The sequence below is a fragment of the Pristiophorus japonicus genome, chromosome 9, assembly GCF_044704955.1.
Source record: "Pristiophorus japonicus isolate sPriJap1 chromosome 9, sPriJap1.hap1, whole genome shotgun sequence".
NCBI classification, from domain to species: Eukaryota; Metazoa; Chordata; class Chondrichthyes; family Pristiophoridae; genus Pristiophorus; species Pristiophorus japonicus.
In genome coordinates, this window is record NC_091985.1 from 82944864 (window position 1) to 82964602 (window position 19739).

Sequence of the window (19739 nt, forward strand, 5' to 3'; positions counted from 1 at the left end):
ACTTGCCCACAGACTTTCTATGGGGTTTTGGATGGCAAGTTGTTGTCAGCAGGACATCCAAATGGTGCGGCGCCCTCCATAGGAAATCTGAGACCTGTGTGAACAGAGCAAGTAACCGTATCTCCTTAACCAATCAGATGGAAGAATTTTTACTAAGGCACGCAAAGTGTGAACCAGGAAGAATCAGTTAGAATAGTAAATACAATGTCAAATCAGGTACAAAATGCAAACTAAAGAGAATGAAAGAAAGATTGGATTAAAAGAGAGAGAAAAAAAGAGACAGAAAGAAAAAATGAAAACATTTTATTTACATTTTTAAATTTTTTTAATCTCCAACCATAATTGAAATCTGAAGGCATGAGACTCCATGCTTTTAAAAGTTATTTTTTAGTGCCAGAGATGTTGTTTGGCAGTAATTCAAACTTATCATGCATTTAGAAATGTACTTACACTGGATGAACAAGCCCTAGCTTTTTCTGATGGGTTTAGTGGTTATCCATCACAACAACTTCATGCCATTCCATGTATTTCAATGTCGAATCTCTCAGCGAGATATCATTCTTACACACGGTATCTCGGACATCATCATCCTGATTTCTGTGATTAACCGCACATGTGTGGTTGCTGGATGTGGCTGTCCAATATACACTTTAATAATGACATGTGCTGTTAGCCTCACCATTATTTCTATAGCTAAATCCAGCCCAATATATCACAGAGTCCAATGGCATGATGTCATCCCGGCGGTGACTCCGCACCGTACCCAACTTCCGCCCCTCAGTTGCTGTCACTGCCCATTATGACCGACTTCCAGATCAAAACAAAAATTAAACAAAGTGCGCAATTCCACGAAAGAGTCGACCTGATCCGCAGCTGCGATAAAAACCCCGTTTTGGGCGGGGGTAAATTTGTAGCCCTCTGTGTTTCGAATCTATCCTCTAACCTTGTCCTTCACCCAGTTAATCACTCGGCAGGGGGCTGGCTTTCGCACCTAGCAGGTGCCAGGCAGCAAATGGAAGAAAAATAATTAGATCCTGCCATTAAGTTCGGCAGGACCTCTGCATCCCTGGCCTTGCCGGGTTCTTCAGCAATTTCCGGCCTTCCTGCGCACCTTCCCTGCCTTCCCCATAAATATCGGGGCCATTAGATGTTTACTACAAAATACAGAACATCTGCTACATTTTTCTTCCTTTTAAGGATCAGCTGCAAACTTTGGGAACTACTTCGCTAGATAACTGATTGTGACTACAATGCCCATTTATCATTCTGACACAAACATATACTACATAGTTTGTCAAAAATTATGAACTTCTCTTACATGTATCTTAGGTGAGGAAGATTTCCAAATGCTCCTTGATCAATATGCACAAGAAGTTTTGCTTTATCAATTATTCTGTAAAACAATAACAAAGAACTGCATGATTAATTATTACTCTGTTCTGTAAGCTGCTCTGCACAAACAATTTGTTAACATGGCATAGATAAACTGAAAACAATTAAATTTTACATCCAGGTGCACAATACACTATTATAAAGTATGGTTAGAGAATCAGTTATTTATATGCATCATATTTTACAGTCGAAACAGTGGAGATTGGAGAAAAATCTATTGAGTTCCTACTTTATTTGGCTTCTGTTTTAAACACTATTAAAGCTTTAGAAACATTACAGTTGTCAGTCACAGGATTCCTGTTCCGAGCCATGAGATAGAAATACTACAGAAGCTTTGAATACAGATCTCCTTCATTGGAGGGATAAACATCTGTTTCCTGTGTGATATTTTGTCAAATATTAAAATAAATTTGCATTCTGTTGGAGGAGCTTGATCCTGTAGGATGGTACTTTTTATTGCACAAAACAATTGTTGGATATGAGTTGCTATGGTTATAGCCAGTCTTCATTCGTGCTGAGATTGAATGCACAGGTGTTTGAAGATTTTTGATCATAAATAGCTCATGGCAAAGTAGTTCTGCTGGGTTGCTATCTCATTTGCATATCTAAATTCTGTATTCCACATATACAAGCTAACCATTTCAAAATGTTATTAGCAAGATGTGTTGTATCAAAGAAATTCAACGCATAAGATAAATGCAAAATAATATTTTATTTTGAAGAAATACATTTCAACATTTCAATGCCATAAGTACCAAGTCCAAGCAAAGTGAGATTACTTACCAGATCATTGATCAGACCCCCAAATTACAATACCTTTGCATTGATGCGTATCTGCAACCCATCATCATCATAGGCAGTCCCTCGGAGTCGAGGATGACTTGCTTCCACTCTAAAAGTGAGTTCTCAGGTGACTGAGGAGTGCAATGCGGGAATTACAGTCTCTGCCACAGGTGAGGCAGACAGTGGTTGAAGGAAAGGGTGGTTGGGGAGTCTGGGTTGACGCACACTCCTTCCGCTGTCTATGCTTGGTTTCTGCTTGATCTCGGCGATGGGACTCGAGGTGCTTAGCATCCTCCCACTCTTCCTCCACTTTGGGCAGTCGTGGGCCAGGAATTCCCAGGAGTCTGTGGGGATGTTGCACTTTATCAAGGAGGCTATGAGGGTGTCCTTGAAGTGTTTCCTCTGCCACCTGGGGCTCGCTTGCCGTGTTGAAGCTCCGCGTAGAGTGCTTGCTTTGGGAATCTCGCGTCGGGCACGCGGAGAATGTGGCCTGCCCAACGGAGCTGATCAAGCGTGGTCAATGCTTCGATGCTGGGGATGTTGGCCTGAGCAAGAACACTGACGTTGGTGCGTCTGTACTGCCAATGGATTTGCAGGATGTTGCGGAGGCAGCGCTGGTTGTACTTCTCCAGCATCCTGACCCCACCACACAGTACTGCCCCCCGATTATCAAAATCCACGACGAGGCTTTGGAAAACGTGGACCATTTGCCATACTTCGGGAGCCTATTGTCAGCAACAGCAGATATTGACGACGAGGTCCAACACTGCCTTCAGTGCGCTAGCACAGCCTTCGGTCACCTGAGGAAGAGAGTGTTTGAAGACCAGGACCTCAAATCCAGCACCAAGTAATTCCCGCCCTCCTATATGGCTCAGATACGTGGACTATATATATCTGCAACCACATGCATCATGCAACAACTTGCATTTATATAGCATCTTTAACATAAAAGCAACATACCCCCAAGGTGCTTCACAGAGGCATAAGGAAAGAAAATTGGACACTGAGCCAAAGAAGGAGATACAAGGTGACAAAAGCTTGGTCAGAGAGGTAGGTTTCAAGGAAGATCATAAAAGCGAGAGAGTTAGCAAGACAGTTACAGAATCCGGTGGTAATTGTTAGGACACTTTAAAATTAATTTTGAAAAGCTCAATTGCATTATTTTATGGCTGAAATGGCACAAGATGAAAGAATGCACGTCAGGTAGCTGAATAGACACTAGAGCAAAACTCTCCATCGCCATGGTTATGCAATCAACCACATCTAAAGGTACTGGCATGCTTAACTTATGATGACCAAGGGCAACTACCTCAGCAGACTCCTGGTCAATGTAAAAAAGGTCATCACTGCTGGCAATTTTTTTGCCTCTGATGCCTTCCAACATAGGGATATTTTGTAGTATCAGTCCACAATTGTATCAAACAGGTGACTGATAGATATGCCAGTTTGGCCAGCCTTTCATTTCCTTTCCACTGTATAGCAATAAGAATATGATATGGCTGCCTAATTTCAATGCACTGCTATATTCCTCAAAGTACAGGGGATCTCATAGAAACGTTTAAAATTCTGACGGGTTTAGACTGGTTAGATGCAGGACGAGTGTTCCCAATGTTGAGGAAGTCCAGAACCAGGGGTCACAGTCTAAGGATAAGGAGTAAGCCTTTTAGGACCGAGATGAGGAGAAACTTCTTCACCCAGAGAGTGGTGAACCTGTGGAATTCTCTACCACAGAAAGCTGTTGAGGCCAATTCACTAAATATATTCAAAAAGGAGTTAGATGTAGTCCTTACTACTAGGGGGATCAAGGGGTGCGGCGTGAAAGCGGGAATGGGGTACTGAAGTTGCATGTTCAGCCATGAACTCATTGAATGGCGGTGCAGGCTCGAAGGGCCGAATGGCCTACTCCTGCACCTATTTTCTATTTTCTATGTTATTGATAGCAGTCATCGTGCCATCAGTTCTTGTTTTTCCTCCAAAAATATTACTTCATCTATGCATTATGACTCATCCTGTGCTACCCCTTCAAGTTCACTAATGGCATTTCTGGGAAATGCGGAGCTGTGTTGACACTTGCAAACAATGATGATAAGAACACAGAGTGCTGTTCGGTGCTGTCTTGCCTTGGGCCAGTGGTTGTGCTAGCAAGCTCCTGTTCCAGGCCTAGTATTGGTTCCAAGGCACATCTTCCAACAGAATTCATCTCACAAGATATGTGATATGATTCTGTGATATGATTCTGTATATACCTATGTCAGTGATAGTGAGATGAATAATCAGACATAAGAGTTGATTGCCACTAGTCCTGAACTTGGGGCAAGCCTGTAGCTTCATGCTTTAATATACAATCACATTCAGGATGGCCTTCTCCAAAGAATGTAAGGCATCTAATTTCTAAGCCTGCCTCCTGTTCAGGTCGGTTATCTGGGGTAATTTTCTGACTTTCCATCCCTAACAGGGAACATTGCCTGCTGGGAATACTTATCCAAAATTCAGAAATGTACTGTGTATAACTTACCAACCAATTACATGAATCATGTGTAGCACGTGCCGGAATTTCTGGTATGTACATCCAATGGATGAGGCTCTTCACTCACTAGGAGGGAAAAGTCAGAACATTAGCACTTTTGTGCCATCTTGTCGTGGAAGTATAAAAGCAGTCTTAAGATGTTGTAAGTTGAAGGACCATATAAACAGTGACAGTCATGTGCCCAATCTACCGTCCATCCTGTGTATCATTTAGAGAACATGCATTATGTTGCTAGGTTGTATTGCAATAATTTTATGATGAAGATCTTTGAACATGTGTGTGGCAAAGTTTTCAATTATAAGTTGCAGCTTGAATATGTACCCTGCTGGAGTGTGAATATGGACGGAGCTGCAAAATTTTGTGAAAGCTTGGACCATCTTCTTGGTAAATGTTACAATTACTTTGTTACCTTTCTTAATGTCTTTCATCTTATTCCACATCAGTTATCAAATCTTGTGGATGCTCTACATATCATCATCATAGGCAGTCCCTCGAAATCGAGGAAGACTTGCTTCCATTCAAAAAGTGAGTTCTCAGGTAACTGTACAGTCCAATACGGGAATTACAGTCTCTGTCACAGGTGGGACAGATAGTCATTGAAGGAAAGGGTGGGTGGGACTGGTTTTCCGCACGCTCCTTCCGCTGCCTGCGCTTGTTTTCTGCATGCTCTCAGTGACGAGACTCGATGTGCTCCGCACCCTCCCGGATGCTCGTCCTCCACTTAGGGCGGTCTTGGGCCAGGGATTCCCAGGTGCCGGTGGGTATGTTGCACTTTATCCAGGAGGCTTTGAGTGTGTCCTTGAAACGTTTCCTCTGCCCACCTGGTGCTTGCTTGCCATGTAGGAGTTCCGAATAGAGCGCTTGCTTTGGGAGTCTCATGTCGGGCAAGCCGACGATGTGACCAATGCAACGGAGCTGGTCGAGTGTGGTCAGTGCTTCGATGCTGGGGATGTTGGCCTGATTGAGAACACTGACATTGGTGCGTCTATCCTCCCAGTGGATTTGCATGGTATTGCGGAAAAAGCACTGGTGGTAATTCTCCAATGCTTTGAGGTGTCGACTGTATATCATCCACGCCTCTGAACCATATAGGAGGGTGGATATCATGACAGCCCTGTAGACCATAAGCTTGGTGCCAGATTTGAGGTCCTGGTCTTCGAACACTCTCTTCCTCAGGCGACCGAAGACTGCGCTGGTGCACTGGAGGCGGTGTTGGATCTCATCATCGATGTCTGCCCTTGCTGATAGCAGGCTCCAGAGGTATGGAAAATGGTCCACGTTGTCCAAGGCTGTGCCATGGATTTTGATGACCGAGGGTAGCGCTGTGTGGCGGGGGTCAGGTTGGTGGGGGATCTTTGTGTTACAGATGTTTAGTGTAAGGCCCATGCTTTCGTATAACTCGGTGAAGATGTTGACTATGGCTTGGAGTTCAGCCTCTGAATGTGCGCAGACTGCAAGTGCTATCCGCTTACTGTAGTTCGATGACAGAGGTTGGGATGACCTTGGATCTAGCCTGGAGGTGACGAAGGTTGAACAGGTTCCCATTGGTTCTATAGTTTAGTTCCACTCCAGCAGGGAGCTTGTTGAGTGTGAGGTGGAGCATTGCAGCAAGGAAGATCGAGAAGAGCGTTAGTGCGATGATACAGCCCAACTTGACCATGGTCCGGATGTGGATTGAATCTGTGGTGGATCCGTTGGTCAGGATCATGGCTTATACATTGTCGTGGAGCAGGCGGAGGATGGTGACAAACTTGTGGGGGCAGCCGAAACAGAGGAGAACGCTCCATAGTCCCTTGCGGTTGACAGTGTCAAAGGACTTTGTGAGGTCAAAGGAGGCCATGTACAAGGGTTGGTGCTGTTCCATGCATTTCTCTTGTAGTTGTCGCACGGCGAAGATCATGTGGAGCAGCCGGAGGTGGAGCGAGGAGAGGCCTATAAGGGCCCAGCAGGAGTCCGGGGATCAGCAGCAGTCGGGAGCAGTTAGCTGCAACAGGGTCACAAGTAAGAAAGAAGTAAAAAGTAATCAAAGGATGATGTCACAGCCAAGAGGGTAAGTGATTGGCTGGTTGAGTGGTGAGTAGTTTTCTTTTTATTTTTCTTTCTTCTTGTTCTTAGCATTAAGAAACCTTGTCATTGTTGCCAAATTAAGTAATCTAAGGGTTAAGTCATGGCAGGAGAGCCCAGACGCATGTCATGCTCCTCCTGTGCTATGTGGGAAGACAGGGACGCTTCAAGTGTCCCTGACGACTATATGTGCAGGAAGTGCATCCAGTTGCAGCTCCTGACAGACCGCATTGCGGCACTGGAGCTGCGCATAGATTCACTCTGGAGCATCCGTGATGCTGAGGATGTCGTGAATAGCACGTTTAGTGAGTTGGTGACACCGCAGGTAAAGGTTACTCAGGCAGATAGGGAATGGGTGACCATCAGGCAGAGCAGTGGAAGGAAGGTAGTGCAGGGGTCCCCTGCGGTCATCCCCCTCCAAAACAGATACACCACCTTGGGTATTTTTGGGGGAGATGACGTATAGGGGAGCAGGAAAAAGAGTGAGAGAGCTATAATGATAGGGGATTCTATTGTAAGGGGAATAGATAGGTGTTTCTGCGTCCGCAAATGAGATTCCAGGATGGTATTTGCCTCCCTGGTGCAAGGGTCATGGATGTCTCGGAGCAGCTGCAGCACATTCTGGATGGGGAGGGTGAACAGCCAGCTGTCGTGGTACATATAGGAACCAACGATATAGGTAAAAAATAAGATGAGGTCCTACAAGTTGAGTTTCGGGAGCGAGGAGTTAAATTAAAAGTAGGACCTCAAACGTAGTAATCTGAGGATTGTTACCAGTGCCACGTGCTAGTCAGAGTAGGAATCGCAGGATAGCGCAGGTGAATACATGGCTTGAGGAGTGGTGCAGGAGGGAGGGATTCAAATTCCTGGGATATTGGAACCGGTTCTGGGGAAGGTGGGACCAGTACAAACCGGACGGTCTGCACCTGGGCAGGACCGGAACAAATGTCCTAGGGGGAGTGTTTGCTAGTGCTGTTGGGAAAGGGTTAAACTAATATGGCAGGGAAATTAGTGAAGACAAACGTAGGTCCCTTACAGTCAGAATCACTGGGGAACAAAGAAATGGCAGACCAATTGAACAAATACATTGGTTCTGTCTTCACGAGGAAAGGCACAAATAACCTTCCGGAGATACTAGGGGACCGAGGGTTTAGTGAGAAGGAGGAACTGAAGGAAATCCTTATTAGTCAGGAAATTGTGTTAGGGAAATTGATGGGATTGAAGGCCGATAAATCTCCAGGGCCTGATAGTTTGCATCCCAGAGCACTTAAGGAAGTGTCCCGAGAAATAGTGGATTCATTGGTGATCATTTTCCAACAGTCTATCGACTCTGGATCAGTTCCTATGGACTAGAGGATAGCTAATGTAACACCACTTTTTTAAAAAGGAGGGAGAGAGAAAATGGGGAATTATAGACCGGTTAGCCTGACATCAGTAGTGGGGAAAATGTTGGAATCAATTATTAAAGATCAAATAGCAGCGCATTTTGAAATCAGTGACAGGATCGGTCCAAGTCAGCATGGATTTCTGAAAGGGAAATCATGCTTGACAAATCTTCTGGAATTTTTTGAGGATGTAACTATAGAATGAACAAGGGAGAACCAGTGTATGTGGCGTATTTGGACTTTCAAAAGGCTTTTGACAAGGTCCCACACAAGAGATTAGTGTGCAAAATTAAAGCAGATGGTATTGGGGGTAATGTATTGATGTGGATAGAAAACTAATTGGCAGACAGGAAGCAGAGAGTAGGGATAAACGGGTCATTCTCAGAATGGCAGGCAGTGACTAGTGGGGTGCCGCAGGGCTCAGTGCTGGAACCCCAGCTATTTACAATATACATCAATGATTTAGATGAAGGAATTGAGTGTAATATCTCCAAGTTTGCAGACGACACTAAGCTGGAGGCAGTGTGAGCTGTAAGGAGGACGCTAAGAGGCTGCAGGGTGACTTGGACAGGTTAGGTGAGTGGGCAAATGCATGGCAGATGCAGTATAATGTGGATAAATGTGAGGTTATCCACTTTGGTGTCAAAAACAGGAAGGCAGAATATTATCTGAATGGCGGCAGATTAGGAAAAGGGGAGATGCAACGAGACCTGGGTGTCGTGGTACATCAGTCATTGAAAGTTGGCATGCAGGTACAGCAGGCGGTGAAGAAGGCAAATGGCATGTTGGCCTTCATAGCTAGGGGATTTGAGTATAGGAGCAGGGAGGTCTTAATGCAGTTGTACAGGGCCTTGGTGAGGCCTCACCTGGAATATTGTGTTCAGTTTTGGTCTCCTAATCTGAGGAAGGATGTTCTTGCTATTGAGGGAGTGCAGCGAAGGTTCACCAGACTGATTCCCGGGATGACAGGACTGACATATGAGGAGAGACTTGATCGACTGGGCCTGTATTCACAGGAGTTTAGAAGAATGAGAGGGGATCTCATAGAAATATATAAAATTATGACAGGACTGGACAGGTTAGATGCAGGAAGAATGTTCCCGATGTTGGGGAAGTCAAGAACCAGGGATCATAGTCTAAGGATAAGGGGTAAGCCATGGAGGACTGAGATGAGGAGAAACTTCTTCACTCAGAGAGTTGTTAACCTCTGGAATTCTCTACTGCAGAGAGTTGTTGATGCCAGTTCATTGGATATATTCAAGAGGGAGTTAGATATGCCCCTGATGGCTAAACGGATAAAGGGGTATGAAGAGAAAGCAGGAAAGGGGTACTGAAGTGAATGATCAGCCATGATCCTATTGAATGATGGTGCAGGCTCGAAGGGCCGAATGGCTTACTCCTGCATCTATTTTCTATGTTTCAATGTTTCTATCTCCGTTGTATCCCTTCGTGGACAAAATCCGCATTGTGACTCTGCGGGGAACTCTTCAGCCATCGGGAGAAGATGGTTGACGAGGCTTCTAGCAATGACCTTCCCAGTGGCCAACAGGAGGGCGATTCCTCTGTAGTTGTCGCAGTCGGATTTGTCGCCTTTTTTAAAGATGGGCACGATTATGGCAACTCGGAGATCTCCCGGCATGCTCTCCTCCTTCCAAATAAGAGAGATAAGGTCATGCATTCGTGTCAATAGTGCTTTCCCGCCATACTTTAGTGCCTCAGCGGGGATTCCATATGCTCCTGATACCTTATTTTTGCGCTGACGCATGGCCTTTTCTACCTTGTGTAGGGCTGGGGTTTTGCTGAGATAGAAACATAGAAACATAGAAAATAGGTGCAGGAGTAGGACATTTGGCCCTTCTAGCCTGCACCGCCATTCAATGAGTTCATGGCTGAACATGCAACTCCAGTATCCCATTCCTGCTTTCTCGCCATACCCCTTGATCCCCCGAGTAGTAAGGACTTCATCTAACTCCTTTTTGAATATATTTAGTGAATTGGCCTCAAAAACCTTCTGTGGTAGAGAATTCCACAGGTTCACCACTCTCTGGGTGAAGAAGTTTCTCCTCATCTCGGTCCTAAATGGCTTACCCCTTATCCTTAGAAGATGGTGGCGGGTAGCATACTGCGGGATGGAATCGAGGATACTCGTGTCAAAGGCAGAGTCTCGATTAAGGAAATCTTCGAAGTGCTCCTTCCAGCGGGCCCTGACTGCCTCGGTGTCTTTAATGAGTGTCTCCCCGTGCAAGAGCAAGATTGATTATCAAAGATGTTCTCTGGCTATTATGGAAACCCTGAGCTGGCTAAACAAAAGGTATGCTTAAAACCACATGTACACAAGATGACCACTCGTTGACCTCGGGTTCAAAGGAGCAGTAAAGAGCATCTAAAGAGGAACTAATATAACCATATAACAATTTAAGGCAAGTGACATGTGTATTTGATCTTGTGTTGGTACAACCAATCACGTCACTGTTAAGGTCTGTCCACAAGGCCACTCATTTGCCTAAACCTGTATAATTAAGGTGCAATTTGAACAGGTCATTGGAGCTCATTGGAGACCCTCTCACAGGCAGCTGAGCAGTGAGATGCTCCCCTTCATGTGTTGGAATTAAAAGTAATTGAAACTTATCCAAGGTATCCATCTGTTGAATCCGGGCTTGGTAAGAGAGGAGAAGGGCGATTCTCCCCATCACCCCATTCTTGGCCAGCAATGGGGTGGGACCTTGGGTGCTTGGGCCAAAGGTGGAGTTAACTGCAGTGAAGAATCCTCGCACGTCATGGCTGTCGGCCAGCTGCTGAATCTCCTGTGCTTTCTCCACCCACCATCTATTCTTTAAGTCGCGGGTTTTTTGATGGACCTCGGCCTTCAGCTGTCTGTAGAGCTGCTTTGCTGTTCCTGAGTTGGGTTTCTGCTTTAAGTTCAGAAAGGCCCTGCGCTTGTGGTTTATTAACTCCTGGATCTCCTGGTCATTCTCGTCAAACCAGTCCTGGTGTTTCCTGGTTGAGTGACCGAGCGTCTCTTCGCAAGCACTGGTTATGGTGGCCTGGAGAGCAGACACTGTGGGCACTCTGTGTCTTGGGGTCATCGAGGGTCACTATGTTGGCAGTGAGGTGCTGGCTGTATAGGGCTCTCTTAGCTGGGTCTTTGAGTGCCCCGGCGTTGATTTTTCTAGAGCATTGCTTCTGTTGCTATCGCCGCTTTGGGGCTATATTAATGTTGATGACGGAACGGATTCGACGGTGGTCCATCCAGCAGTCATTGGCTAATGTCATGGCACGGGTGATGTGCACGTCCTTGCGGTCCTTCGCTCGGACGATGACATAGTCAAGCAGGTGGCAGTGTTTGGAGTGAGGGTGTTGCCATGATGCCTTGTACTTGTCCTTCTAACGGAACAAGGTGTTGGTGATGACAAGGTCGTGTTCTAGGCAATTTGCCAGGAGCAGGGTACCGCTGGAGTTGGTTTTCCCTACCCATCTCTGCCGATCACACCTCCCCAGAGATCAGTGTCCTTACTGACTCTGGCGTTGAAGTCACCGAGGAGGATCAGTTTGTCATCCATAGGGACTTGGGACAGGGATTGTTCGAGGCTGGTGTCGAATGCCTCTTTGGCCTCATCTGTTGCGTCGAGTGTTGGGGCAAATGCACTGATAGATGTGGCAAACTGGTTCTGGGATAGGGTGAACCGGAGAGTCATGAGACGTTCATTTATTCCGTAGGGGGAATCTCTGCGGCGGCCAACCAGCTCGTTCTTGATGGCGAAACCAACTCCATGGAGGCGATGTTCTTCTTCTGGTTTGCCTTTCCAGAAGAAGGTGTAACTTCCACCTTGTTCTTTGAGCTGGCCTTCCCTTGTCCATTGGTTCTCGCTTAGGGTGACGATGTCGACGTCGAAGCATCTGAGTTCCTGGACAATGATGGCGGTGCGACATTCCGGTCTGTAACTGTTGGGGTTGTCCATGAGGGTCCTGATGTTCCAGATACCGCACTTCATTTTGAAGGGTGGAAGATGCCTGTGCGTGAGTTCTTTTAATGTGGGGTGGCTGTTGCACACTGGCTAGCACACATGCTTAATAGAGTAAGGTCTTGATCCTGTGGTAAGGGGGTCCAAGACGATTGGAGACCAGGCATTGCTGTATAAGCCTAGTTGCCTACGGTGGGATACGAGCCATAAGCTCAGCACCCTTCAGTGAGATGGTGAAAAATCCGAGGCGTGGAAAGTGGGGGTGAGAGATTTGAGGTAATGCTTTCCTCTCCCAGGTATTAACTCCTGACTGAGGGAAGGCATTGGCATGGCCAGAGGTCCACTTTGTGGAAGTAAGAAAGGTCAGAGAGGTCAGAGTGGCCATAGCCATTGTGCACACCACGTGCTCGACAGAGGCTTCACAGTTGAGTGAGGCCAGCGGCCGGGGGGAGGCCAGCACGTCACCGGAGGAGTGGAGGCCTGAAGGTCGCCAGAAGGGTGGAGTCCTCCCACACTCCCCCAAGGACTATAACTCCCACCCTAAAGTATATCTCTTACCCCTATGGGCAGCTACTTGGGCCCACTGCCCATCCCCCAATCAAGACTTACCTTCCAGATCGACCTCCCTGCTGCCAAGACCTCCCAACTGGACCTTCACTGTTTGCTCCCCTCTGGACGTGGCCGATTCAGTTGCTCCACCCAATCCCCGACAGTGTCTGGTGAGCCTCCGATCAACTCCGACCACAGGTTTGGGCTCTACCTTCACTCTTTGCCCTCATGCTCGGGTCTCCATCCCTCCGGCAACTCTACACAACATAGACTCTGGCCACCAACCCCTACCAAACATAGGACTGCTGTCCTGTGGAAAGGGTGCCCAAGTGTGCCACTCATGGTAACCCTTCTTGTACCAACCACAAGGTATACTTCACCTGCATCAAACAGGGATTTCTAGTGCTGTGCTGTTCCATCACAGACTCCATTTTGTGCTTTCAGATTTATTTTGCCACCACTGTTATTCGCCAATGACTTATTTTCCTCCATGCAGTCTTGGGAAATGATGGTATACAAACTACAGTCGTAAAGGTTAAAAAATATTTTTTGTCCAAAGGTTACCACTTATCTTTAAGTGGCCATGGGCTAGAAACTCCACTTTTGAGCTTATCGCCCACAAATGGGCATTATTTTTGGTGTGCGCAGTAAAAAAGAGTTTTCAGATCGCCGGCTTCTCGCCCATTCTCAAAACACCCAGTTTACATTTTTTTAAATGGGTGTTACCGTGAGCGAAATCAAATGGGCGGTAGCGTTAAATTTTTTTGACCTTTTGCCGTAAAGTGTGGCTGTCCTTAGTAACGGCATGGCAACGCTCGATTCCCGCGATTTAGGAGGTCAAGGGTCATCATGACATGCGCAGAAGAGGAGACAAAGAAAGAGGGAGCTCGGAGGCACTGAAAGCGTGTGTGGCTGTGGTGTGTGCTTGTCTGGCTGTTGTGGGAGGCACGACGGAGATTCACCAGCAGCAAAAAGTCTACTAAGCACCAAGAACACAGTTTTTGTCCAACAAATAAGATATAACATGGAAGGGTTGGAGGAGGCCCTGGAGCTGGTAGCCAGGAACAGTGGTGGCAGAGTCCTCCCAGTGGTCCCTGAGCATGCCACTCCACCCTTAGGTTCCGCACCACCACTGCGAATGACAGATGAGAGCAAGGACCAAGATCCTGCTTCTGCATCAGAGAATGTTGCCTCCTCGGCACCCCCCGCTCCTGTACCCATGCACCTAACACATCTGCCATCATCCCCCCACCTCCCCCAATGAGGCACAGCCTGAGAAGCTCCTCGGCCAGGTGGGCTGGGGACCACGCTCCTGCTTTGCCTTTGTATTCTGTGTTGCTGGACATGTTGACCATATGATTTATGTCAATGGTGGAAAAAGTGAGATGTGGGTGGGGGTTGGGTGTTATTGGCTGTATCACTTATGATTTCAGACCAATGTTGGTATTAAACTTTTGTTATTGAACATAACCTTGTTACGCATTGTCTCAGATAGCTGAACCATTACATACTGGTGATTCCTTACCATGAAAGGGTTAAATACAACTTTACATCAATCAATGTAAATTTTAAATGGCACCAAGGTGAAGGGCACCATTGATGTCTGAGCTGCACACACACAGCAGTCTGTCAGCATTGTCACTCACATCAGCGCTCTTTCAGGCAAATCTTTCCGATATCAGCTCCTCACGTAAGAGTGGGATTTAACAAATGCCAGCCACACCGCTGGCATCCATCCCATAAGAACATAAGAATTAAGAACAGGAGTAGGCCATCTAGCCCCTCGAGCCTGCTCCGCCATTCAACAAGATCATGGCTGATCTGGCCGTGGACTCAGCTCCACTTACCCACCCGCTCCCCGTAACCCTAATTCCCTTATTGGTTAAAAATCTATCTATCTGTGACTTGAATACGTTCAATGAGCTAGCCTCAACTGCTTCCTTGGGCAGAGAATTCCACAGATTCACAACCCTCTGGGAGAAGAAATTCCTTCTCAACTCAGTTTTAAATTGGCTCCCCCGTATTTTGAGGTTATGCCCCCTAGTTCTAGTCTCCCCGACCAATGGAAACAACCTCTCTGCCTCTATCTTGTCTATCCCTTTCATTATTTTAAATGTTTCTATAAAATCCCCACTCATCCTTCTGAACTCCAACGAGTAAAGACCCAGTCTACTCAATCTATCATCATAAGGTAACCTCCTCATCTCCAGAATCAGCCTAGTGAATCGTCTCTGTACCCCCTCCAAAGCTAGTACATCCTTCCTTAAGTAAGGTGACCAAAACTGCATGCAGTACTCCAGGTGCGGCCTCACCAATACACTGTATAGTTGCAGCAGGACCTCCCTGCTTTTGTACTCCATCCCTCTTGCAATGAAGGCCAACATTCCATTCGCCTTCCTGATTACCTGTTGCACCTGGGCCAATTGTGGAGCAGAGGAGGCGTGGCCTAAACAGTTGGAGCTGTGAGCAGTGAGAGAAGGAGCTGCTGCTTTTGCTCCTGGCTGGGCCTGTGAATCAGCCCAGGAAGAGAAGGAAGGAAGGAAGGGGCTTCACCACCAACTTTCACCCAGAGGGAGAGGAGGAAAAAGCAGAAAACTTGAACAACTTCACCATTTCTACAAAGAGTTGGAGAGAGGGGGAAAGACCAACAACAACATCCAGTGTGGAAGGAGGGAGACTCTACCATTCTACAGGTGGGTGTATTGGTGCAGTCCCTAAAAGACTTTGCTGTATCGGTGGGGGGAGGAAAGAAGACCAGTCGGGGGCCGGAACATCGCGGGGGGTGTGTGTGTGGAAGTGTGTGTGGGGGCCTTGCTTACAACTAGGCCCCACACACCTTTGAAGCACCCCTCCCCCATTGCCTAGCCTGGGATAGCTGGAGCTACCAGGCTGAAGAAACAATTAATCCACCCTAATTAACATCGTTGGGAGTGTGTGCCTGTGTGGCTCTAGCTGCACCAGGTGAAGACATCTTCTCCCCTCACCCGAAGACCACCCCAAAGACTATTTTTGTTTGCCATCTGGGGATTGCACCCACCCACAGCTGCGAGGGGAGACCTGCCCTCGCAGTTTCCCCCCTTCCCACCCCCCTCTCTCTTTCTCTGTTACTCTCTGTCTCTCCCCTCTCTCTCTGAGAGCCCTTTCCTTCCCAAATTGATTGGAAAAATATAAAACAATTAAGACAACTGAGCAGAGGGAGCAAGGCCCCTCCCCAATTGTCAAGTAGGGGAGAGGTGTGCCTCGTAAAGAGCTCCTCTGCTCAGTCTATTAAACGAGGCCATTTAAAGACCATTAAGGCCTGTGACTTTGGGGTGGGTGTAGCCCTTAAAGGGACCCCGTGATGGCGACCCCATCTACGCCAGTGGCAGGGCCAGCTACGACTTATGCGCAGGCGGCATCCACATCCATGGCACCTCCTGCGCCACCTGCTGCCCTGCCACCGTTCAGACTTATAACTACGAAACACGGGGTCAAGAGCTACACTCACCCCACAATGAGCATTGAGGAGTGCGTGCGGGCGATGGCTGGGGTAGTCGGCCCCTCGGCCATTGTCGCAGCCTCCAAGATGTCTGGGAAGGCCGTGTTCTTCCTGGGGTCGGAGCGGGCGGTGTCCCTGGCCATTGAAAAGAGGCTCACGGTGGGCGGGGCGTTCCTGCCGGTGGACCCTCTCGAGGCCACCGCGCAGAGGGTCATTCTATCAAACATCCCGCCCTTTGTTCCCGCTGAGCTCCTCCTCCCTCACCTACACCAACTGGGGGAGGTAAGGTCGGGGATCAACCCCATACCGCTTGGCCTCAGGGAGAACAGCCTGCGCCATGTGTTCTCCTTCCGCCGCCAGCTCTTTGTCCGGCTGGCGCGGGAAAAGACGACAGAGGGCAGTTTTAATGTGGTGCACGAGGGGACTGCCTACCGCGTCTTTTGGACGTCGGACGGCGTGCGGTGCCATGCCTGCAGGGAGGTGGGGCATGTTCGTAAGAACTGCCCCGCCTCCAAAGCCGTCAAACCACCGAGGGCGGCCAAGGCTGGCGCCGCCGCCAGCCCTCCCCCTAGTAGCGTCCGCGTGCCGGGAGCTGTGGGTGCGCGGGCATCGTCGGGGGCCTTTGTTTTCACGGCCTCTGGCGGGGGGGAGGGAGAGCGTCCGGCCGGAAAGAAGGCGCGGAAGAAGGCGAAACACCTAGAGGCGGGTCCCCTTAGTGCGCCAGACAAGCTGTTCACCGCGCTCGGCCCAACCCCATCACCGGCGAGCGCGGGGTGCCCTGAGCCCATGCCCGAGCCCTTGACTAATACCGCAGAGGGTTTCGGGCGCGGGCAAGATAAGAAAAAGGGGGGAGTGGAGCGGGAGGCCTCGGCAGACACGGGTGTCTCCCTGTCTCCGTGCCCCCCCAGGAAAAAAAGGAGGCGCCGCTCCAATGAGGCGGGGGGGGAACAACATCCCTCCGCGGAGGAGTCGGTGCCCGCCGCATGTCCCGCGTCCCCCACCGGCGCCCCCAAACTGCGCCGTAGGCACGAGGAATCTGTCCCCGGGGAGGGTGAGGCAGTCGAGGCTGCCCAGCCGCTGCCTCCCGGGGATGGCGTGAAAGATCTGCCTGTCGTGGAGGGCGTGGGACCAGCGGAAGAATGCGTAGCCGCCGGGTCGAGCGTCCCGGGGACTGAGGCGGGCGGGGCCGAAAAGGCCGAACCTGAGCCCGCCCAGCCAATATCCAACTTCCCCCGGGATTTGCTCGACTCGGCAGAAATACAAAGTATTAACACTCTTAATGAATCTGCACACTCTGGGCCGGGGGGTGGCGGCGGGGAGGGGGAGGAACACCCACCCTCGCCCCCTACTTTGGAGCTGGAGCGCTTGGAGGGCCTGGGGATTTTCTATGGCCGGTTCTCTCCTTGTTCCCCGGTTCCTGGGGCGGAGGAGGAACCCCTTCCGCTGTCGCTTCCCGACCCAGCACCAATTCTAAAAGAGCCCAGTGAGGACTCCTCTGCCGACGATCCTGGGGGTGGGATCGGGGCAGAGCCAGGGCCGGATGGAGCGGCCGGGCCGTTTGCCGTACCTCGTGCGGTCGACGGGCCGGCTGCTAGCGGCGATCTCCCGGAGGAGGACGGGGACTCGGTGGAGGACGCGGGTGAAGATCTCGAGTCCATCGCCAGTGAGGCGGTTGATCTCCTCGTGCCCGCCGCTGAGTACCCCCTCATTCCCGTAGAGGATCTCCAGGACTTTTTGGTCGAGAGCCAGGGTCGCCGCAACCGAGCCCATCTGGCCAGGGAAAGATGGTCCGAGCCGGGGCTGCTCATCGCTTCTGTCCGTGTTGCCGCTAAAACCATGGCCGCGGGCGGGCCCTTATCAAGGGCACAAGGCCTTGAGCTGCGCCGGCTCAAAAAGTTCCTCGCTGGGCTGCTGAAGGAGTGGAGGTCAACAAAAGACTCCGCTCCCTCCCCCGCAATAGGTTAAGGTAGAGGTTGCACTATGCTTTTGCCATGAAGATAACCATAGCCAGCCTCAACATCAACGGCGGCAGAGGGGCACGTCGTAGATTTGACAATTTTTCGCTCCTGCGGGAGGGGAAATATACGGTGTGCTTCCTGCAAGAAACCCACACCGTTCCGGGAGACGAAGCCACGTGGCTCCTGGAATGGCAAGGAGAGGTCCGTATGAGCCACCTCACCGCCACTTCTAGTGGGGTGGCCATCTTGCTGGGCCCGCATTTTCAGCCGGAGATCTTGGGGGTCGAGGAGCCCGTGCCAGGCCGCTTGCTGCACGTAACGGTTCGCCTGGGGGACGTGCCGCTCCATCTCGTGAACGTGTACGCCCCTCAGCCCGGCCCGCAGCAGGCGGGCTTCTTTGAAGAAGTGTCCGCTCTTTTTGGCTCCGTCAACGTCGGCGACTGCATTGTCCTCGGGGGGGATTTTAACTGCACCCTCGAGGCGAGGGACCGCTCCGGTGCCCCGCAGAGCATGACGGCGATGGAGAAGTTGAGGGACCTGGTCGGGTCCTTCGACTTGGTGGACGTCTGGCGAAATCTCCACCCCAACTCCAGCGCCTTTACTTGGGTGAAGCCTGGAGTAGGATGGTCCAGAGTCGAGCGCCTTTACGTGTCTCGGGCGTACGTTTCCTGCGTCCCGGCGGCCTCCATGCGGCCGGTGCCGTGTTCGGACCACCACCAGGTGTGGGCGGAGCTCGCTTCGCTCCGCGCGAGGACGGGGTCCGGGTACTGGCACTTTAACAACCGGCTGCTGGAGGACGTGCGGTTCCAGGACTCGTTCCGTCGATTCTGGTCCGACTGGAGAAGGAAGCAGGGGGGCTTCCCCTCCTTGAGGCTATGGTGGGACGTGGGCAAGGCTCACGTCCGCGTCTTCTGTCAAGAGTATGCGAGGAGGTCGACCAAGAGGCGGGCGGCCAGGGTTGGGTGCCTAGAAAAAGAGGTGCTCGACCTGGAATCTCGTCTCGGTCAAGTCGTCGAGGACCCGGCCCTGCGGACGGTGTACGAAGCTAAGAAGGCCGCGCTGAACGGGCTGCTCCTGAAATTCTGGCTGCACTTCAGTCCCACTCTCCTGATCTTTGGGCACCCTGTGCGGAGGGGAGCAGGTAGGTCCGAGGGCCTCCTCGTAGGACTGCTCCTGGGCATGGCCAAGGGAGCCATCAGCCGGTCCAGTCAGCGGGCGGTCGAGGGGGTCGTTCAACCTGACTGCCTGCCTCTCTTCCGCTCTTACATCCGGTCCAGGGTGTCCTTGGAGATGGAGCACGCGGTGTCCACTGGTACGCTCACGGCCTTCCGCGAGAGGTGGGCACCGGAGGGACTGGAGTGCATCATCACACCCGGCAACCAAATTTTAATTTGATTTTACGTTTTAAAGTTTAATTTGTTTTAATTGCCGGTGCTTTTAGTGTCCCCCTCCCCTTTTATAGGGGGCACTGGAAAAAAAAAGAAAAAAAGGGCCTTGCAAATGTCTGGTGTGTCATCCAGGTCGGGGGGCACGGATTAATGTTTATGTTTTTCAGGTAAACTCCAAAAGAGTTTCATGCACAAGGACCCCCAGGTCCCTCTGCACCGCAGCGTGTTGTAATTTCTCCCCATTCAAATAATA

At 49.8% G+C, this 19739-nt stretch overlaps 1 protein-coding gene across 5 annotated transcripts in view; it reads right to left on the minus strand.

Annotated features, from left to right (window-relative positions):
- LOC139273122 (follicle-stimulating hormone receptor-like) overlaps positions 1 to 19739 on the minus strand; it is a 311116-nt gene that overhangs the window by 63113 nt on the left and 228264 nt on the right. For 2 of the 5 annotated variants that reach the window (XM_070889531.1, XM_070889534.1), the window contains one exon: positions 1319 to 1414. In XM_070889531.1, coding sequence (XP_070745632.1) covers positions 1319 to 1414 — 96 coding nt within the window. Of the gene's footprint in view, positions 1 to 1318; positions 1415 to 4690; positions 4769 to 19739 lie in introns of all 5 variants that reach the window. The other 3 variants (XM_070889535.1, XM_070889532.1, XM_070889536.1) reach the window with 2 other exon arrangements.